Source organism: Apis dorsata, unplaced genomic scaffold (assembly GCF_000469605.1).
Source record: "Apis dorsata unplaced genomic scaffold, Apis dorsata 1.3 scaffold_307, whole genome shotgun sequence".
NCBI lineage: Eukaryota > Metazoa > Arthropoda > Insecta > Hymenoptera > Apidae > Apis > Apis dorsata.
This window is the reverse complement of record NW_006263579.1, coordinates 124,278-130,664: the sequence shown is the minus strand read 5'-3', so window position 1 is coordinate 130,664 and position 6,387 is coordinate 124,278. Positions and strand designations below refer to the sequence as shown.

General features: G+C 45.9%; 1 protein-coding gene across 1 annotated transcript in view; it reads right to left on the bottom strand.

Moving 5' to 3' along the window:
* The window catches only part of LOC102672401 (Down syndrome cell adhesion molecule-like protein 1 homolog), a 74,523-nt gene that overhangs the window by 65,697 nt on the left and 2,439 nt on the right, over positions 1 to 6,387 (bottom strand). The window contains 2 exon segments of the mRNA XM_031511334.1: positions 3,085 to 3,223; positions 3,430 to 3,611. Coding sequence (XP_031367194.1) covers positions 3,085 to 3,223; positions 3,430 to 3,611 — 321 coding nt within the window.

Here is a 6,387-nt window from a genome sequence, read left to right as displayed (position 1 = left end):
AGGAGATTTCGCCGGGGAGGCGTGCGAACTAATCCTAAACCCTCTCACAAGCCGATACCCTGCTGGCCGACAGCTGGATCCTCCGGTATGTATACTTCTCCGTCCTCCCTGATCCACGCCTCGACCGTAACGAACTCCGCTATGTAACTCGGGATGCTGCACTTCAATATCGCGCTGTTCCCCCTGATCACGTACTCGGTGAGAATTTCCGGCTGATACGGCTGGGTGACGACTGCACGGAAAAACAGAGGCCCTCTCGATCCATTCCTCCTTCCGCAAGGAGGAAGGAAAGGGGCGCAGGATCAAGGCCAATCGAACGTTTCTCATATATTTCTCGAGGTTGGTGGTATATTTTCTTGGGAGAGGGCGTATTAATCCCGAGGCGTGCGAGATGGGACGGTTCGTTAACCCTGGGATGGTTCGCGTTGCCGCCGCCGTTCGACCGCCAGCCAGACCGGCGTGGACCGGAAACGAATCGTTACCACGTGCCACTTTGAACTTTTACCAAGTAAGCTTGCCGGGGGAGCAAGGGGGAGGAGAGACAAAGGACGAAGGAAGTAGCAGTACCGTAATCGTTGGTCGGCTTGAAGGTCGAGCCGTCGCTTCCCACCCAGGAATCGACCGACACGAATTCCGCAACGAAGCTGGGTATAGTGCACTTCAAGATGGCTGCGTTTCCGCGTATCACGTATTCGGACACGACCTCCGCCTCGTAGTACTGAGTGACGACTGGTGGAAACGAAAGCTGCGATGAGTGGCCTTCCCTCGAAGGGTCTTTTTCTCTAAATTAACCCTTTCGTTACTATAGTCTGCATAAGATACTGTATATTTGAATTGGAATTATTATTATCACGAGATTAATAAAAATCGCCAAAAAATAAAAAAATGAGTCGATAATATATTCTCGAGTAACGTGCAGATTTTTGCTCTCGTTCGAAGGGAGTGTTCGCCCGTAGCGAAAGGGTTAACGTCGCGCTAAGGATCGATCAGATGGCTCTCATCGGGAAAACGAGGAATTTCGAGCGAACGATCTATATCCAACTGTTTCATCATACGACGTTGACGACTCGCTGCGAAGTTAACTTTTGAATCACTCCTCCACATCCTACCGTTCTTCTCGTCCGGATTAAAAGAGTTCCCTTGATCGTCCTGCCAGCCAACTACTTGAACGAACTCCGCAACGAAGCTCGGTATGCTGCACTTGAGAATAGCCGCGTTCCCGCGTATCACGTACTCGTTGTTTACTTCCGACTGATAATACTGGTGTACCACTACAATATATATATATATATGTATATAAACGGAAATGAGTCGAATGAGCTTTCAAATCGATTACTACGCGAGCCGTGCGAAATCTGAAATTAACCGTGACATTATCATCATCATTGTTTCCTGTATATATATACGGTTTTCCATCGATGACGTAATATACGTGTAACACGTATGGCGAACGAGAGCGTCGAATGTCCGTGACGAGTTGTAACGCACGACGTTGACGACAGCTTCCCGTAATGGTGACGTATTCTTAGCCGAGGTGCGGTGCGCTCGTCGAGCAGATCGATTCGTCGGCCCCTGGCATCTTACACCGCAGCCGCGAGAGCCGTTGGAGAAGTGGTTTGGATCCAGGAGGAGAGCGGCGTCGAGCGAGCGTCGTCGGTTCACTTTGACTCTGTGTATGCGCGCCCGTATTCCACGCATGTGCGGGCACAGAGAAAACTATAACGCCAGTCACTCCGAGGATAGGNGGAGGGGAGGGGAGAGGAGAAAGCGAAGCGAAGGGCGTAAGAGAGTGTAGAGGGGGGGGAGAGGAACGTCTCTCTGACGTCGATGTCGACGATGCGCTCCAATTATTTGGGCCACCACGCTTCACCCTCCCGGCTGAAATAACGAGCTGGAGTAAGGTGAACGTTAACGAGACCCGTATATTCTCGCGTGCATCGATTACACTTTTTTCGCAGTGGAAAAATCGAAAACGATCTGCTCGCGAGCGCGACGACGGAAAAATATGGATGACGCGAGCGATGATCTACCGTAATCGTCGCCGGGCACGAACTCCTCTCCCTGATCGGTATGCCAGGACAAAACCTTGACGAAATCGGCGACGAACGACGGAACGACGCACTTCAAAATTGCACTGTTCCCACGAATCGCGTACTCCTTGTTCACGTCCGTGTCGTAGTATTGCGCCACCACTGCGACAACGATTTCAGTTTTTTTTAAAAAAAAAAAAAAAAATGAACGATCAAAAGTGGCGAGAGAGTAAACGCCGCCCTCCGGCCTCTCCATTTTTTTCCTCCCCCCTCCCCTCCTATTTAGAATATTTCTCCACGGCGCTCTGCTAATACTCGCGCCCCTCGTAAGTGGGTCGTGTTGTAACTGGGTCAATTACCGTATCACATTATCACATTATGGAATTACGAATTTTCACATGATGCAGAGAAAGGAGAGAGATCGGAGGAGGTGAAATCGTTGAAGGGGGGGAGCAGAGACCGACGAGGGGGCGAATGTTCTTGCGAAGAATAATAACAGCAATAACGGCGGCGGCAGCGATTACTCGTCGTGAAAGGTACGCCTGCGCTAATTTTCGCCCGAATGCACAGGAAAACCGTGCGATAATTGCCACTGATGATATTGCTCACCGTACGTGTCGCGATACGTATTGCAAAGTATCGACCCAAAAGTTCGTATTCGTCGCTCGTTCTAAACAGCTGGAAAGAAAACGGGTTTTTAATTCCCGTCGCCTGGCCAATTTTTCCCGTCGTACCATTGTCTTTCGATTTAATTTTTTAAAATTAAACGGAAGGATATTTCGATAAAAGATTCCCACTGACAAATTCATCTTTTCTAAGAAAAATATTTGGAAGAAGATTAAAAGAAGAAGTACTTGGTTATTTTTTTGCAATTTTTCTCTTTGTTGTTACTTGTTCTTTGACAACGGCAAGACGCTTTCGTTTTTTTTTTTTATATATATCGTGGTTCGATCAAGCCTTTCGCTTCATTGTCTCGTAAGAAAAGTGACAGATGGCCAGGCGACGGCGATGACTTCCCGCCGTAACTTCGGAGGAGAAAAGGACAACCACTTACCGGCTCTCACGTTAACATCTCGGCTGTGAACTGAACCTGCTGGGGAACGCGCCAGACAGCTGTAAACCTGAGCATGAACCTCTTGACGATAATCCTCGGCGCGGAAAGGGGGGAAGACCAAATTTCCATTCGGTAAGACCTGCACAAAGAATCGTTAAAGAATTAATAGATCTTTCATCGAGCAATTAAAGCAACGCGACTCGATGCGACACGCGACGACACGTGGGTGAACGTTCGAACGGCGGAAAGTTAATTAATCGTTATTGTACAAAGTGGTGATGTAACGAATAAATACTTTGGAATCGTTTGCAATTATAATTCCCTCCGAGAGAGATAAAGCGATACCTGTCTGAGTCCAGGAACATCCCCAACAGCGCTTCCGTCAGCACGAACCCAAATGATATCCGGTTGGGGGTTTCCTCTTGCCTGGCATTCGACGACAGCTCCGGTTCCGTTCGAGAAGTCGACTCGATTTGGTGGTTCCTTTACGAATACAGGTCCCATGGATTCATCCTCGGCGCAAGCCACTGTGGAAAAGAGAGAGAAGAGGTTTAACGGGAGAACGCATTGAATCTTACGCGGGGCAATCTCGATCGTTCCGCCAGCTCGTCTCTTCCGCCGTGCCACTTGCAACGCGGCCACCGAAGGGGATCGATTAATCGAAACTGTCAACGGCATAAGGAACTTTTGTTGCGTGTCTTTCAGCCTCGCTTATCATCCGTCCGCGCCAGGATACGCGACACCCACGTTCAATTGGCGCGTCGCCAATTGCAGCGAACAACAGGTTGCCGGTCTGCTATTGAATAATATGCTATCAACGTCACGTGACCATAAGGGAGACGGCAATGCGTGATTCCTTTTCCGCCTCGGAGATTTCGAGTCGTCTACCTAGCCTAAATCCATCGTTCGTTACTCGAACTCGCTTAACGCGTTACTCGTGCTATAAATTCTTCCCTCTTTCTTCCTCCCCCTCTTCGATCGATCAAACATCCCCCCGATTCACTCGTATTTATTTTAAATCTCGTTGCACGAAATTTCCGCGTGTTTCCGATTATACAACAGTCTCTTGTTCCATTTTCGTAATCGCGTACGATTTTATAGCCACGTTTACGGCGAGGCGAGAACGGATAAACGCAGCGTCGGTGTGTAAAATCCAAGTCACGGAGAACCGGTTATCGAGGCATCCGCGCGCCGATCCAACCGAGGGAACGAGCTGCACAGACACAGAAGGCAGGAACAGGTGTTTCCAATTTTTCTCCTTTATCTGAAATTTTTTGTATCCTTGTGCTCACCCAGTCCTCGACAAAGCGCATTTACTCTCGACTAGTTTTCTCGAAATGATCCTCTTAATCCGATTCGACACTTCAATAGCAATAGTCGTTTAGATTTTATACGTGGGACGGAGAAAAATATTTTTGCGAAAAATAAACGCTTTTGTCGTAACGTGAATGAACAGCTTGTTCATTAACGAATTGCTTTTACTCGCGCACAAGGAGAAGAGAAAAGGAGGATGAAAGAAAGATTGATCGGTGACCCGATAAACTCGATGTAAAAGTGTTTTTTCGTTAAGTTGCAGCGTTACGCGTTCACGATCAAAGACGAGATTCTTCTCGGTCGATAACCGCTCTGTAATCTATATATAGGCAAGCTTTGAAACACGTTCGGACACGCTAAATCCAATATATATTTCCAACAAGATATATATGAGCATATAATATACACCGGTGTGCCGTGTACCCGTTCGCACGATGGAAATGATGCGCGTGTGATTCACGCGCTTATTCTTCCACGCATGCGCGCATGTTGGAACTCGAAACATCGTGACGACCATAATAATAATAGGAGGAAAGAGTTTTAAAGTAAGTTCCGCGGTCGAAAATCGTTTTTTTTCGATTCTACTCAATTCATCGAGACACGTAATACGAGTGTCGATAAATGTGTCGCGAAGAAATGATTGACAACAATGAAGAGCAAAATTTAATAGTTAAGTTACGAATAAAATTATTTCCATAAATTACTTCGATAATTTATCGTTCAAAGCACAATAATAGTTGAAAGTAATTGTAATGCCAAACGTCCGAAATTATACGAGAAACGGATCGAATGTAATAAATATAAATAAATATTATTTAAGCATTTTAATAAGTAATTATTTAAAGTAACTTTATTCGAAAATTTTATTAGTTATTTTAACTAGCTACTTTTTCAACTAGATTAATCTTTTGATTGGCATTTCAAGAGAAATCAAGCATCGACGAAAATAATTATCATCCGAATCTTGCATCCGACTTTTAGGTCAAGTACAGGTTCCGTTGGTTTCTTCGATTTAGTTCTTGAGACTATTTTTGGAGGAAAGCTGACTCTCCTGCTTCGTAACATATTTTTTTTTCTTTTTTTCTTTCTCCACGACGCGACCTTTTTATCTCTCCTTTCTTCCTTTTTCTTTCTGCGTTTTATTAAAAACTCTTTGCCAACGTCCATCGAATCACCGCCTCGTGTTGGAAAAAACGCGACTGAATCAAAGGATTCACCTGGCGAGGCATGGTGCTCGAACCAGCTATGATTCTCTTTCGAGCACGGGTGTCCGTTCTTAGAACAGCGGCAGCTGTTCCTTTCCCTTCGTTTCCTCCTTCTCCCCTCGTTCTCGATCTTTTCTTCGGCAGCTGCAGTCCGTGCTCCGTTTCTACCTACTACCTACGCCTCTCGTGGACCTTTCACGAGCTCATGGATTCGAACGAAGCAACGCGAGATCGCATCCGTCTAGCTAGATTTCCCATCTGCCCTATATTATTCCCCAAGGGAACGAAATTCCTTTTTTCGAGTCACAAAAAAAGAAAGACACGAGGATGTTGATTCTCTCTATTCTCTCGTTGCAACAGTATCGATCTTCGCTAAGAGAAAACGTGACGAGGAAGCTGTTTTTATTCCATTATTATTAAATCAAGGACATATCTTTCGAGTGTGAGGAACGATCCAAAGTCTCGAATTTCACGATCAATTCGGATTAATTTAAGACAATTGCAAAATTCGTTGCGTCTCTTTCTTCTCTATTCATTTTTTCTATTGATGGGATAAATTCTTTTCGAAGAACGTGCTAGCCGAAAGATGAGTAACTGCGTCAGCTGCTGACCTCACGGCGTGTTATATGTGTTCGATGCATAGACGATTAGATGGTCGAGATATAACGCAGTAGCGTATGCTTTCGACCTTATCTTTAATAATAACGCAACCACTTCCACGAACCGAGACATTGTTGCATCACGATCGAGATCCATTCTCTCATCCAATGATATCGAATTCACG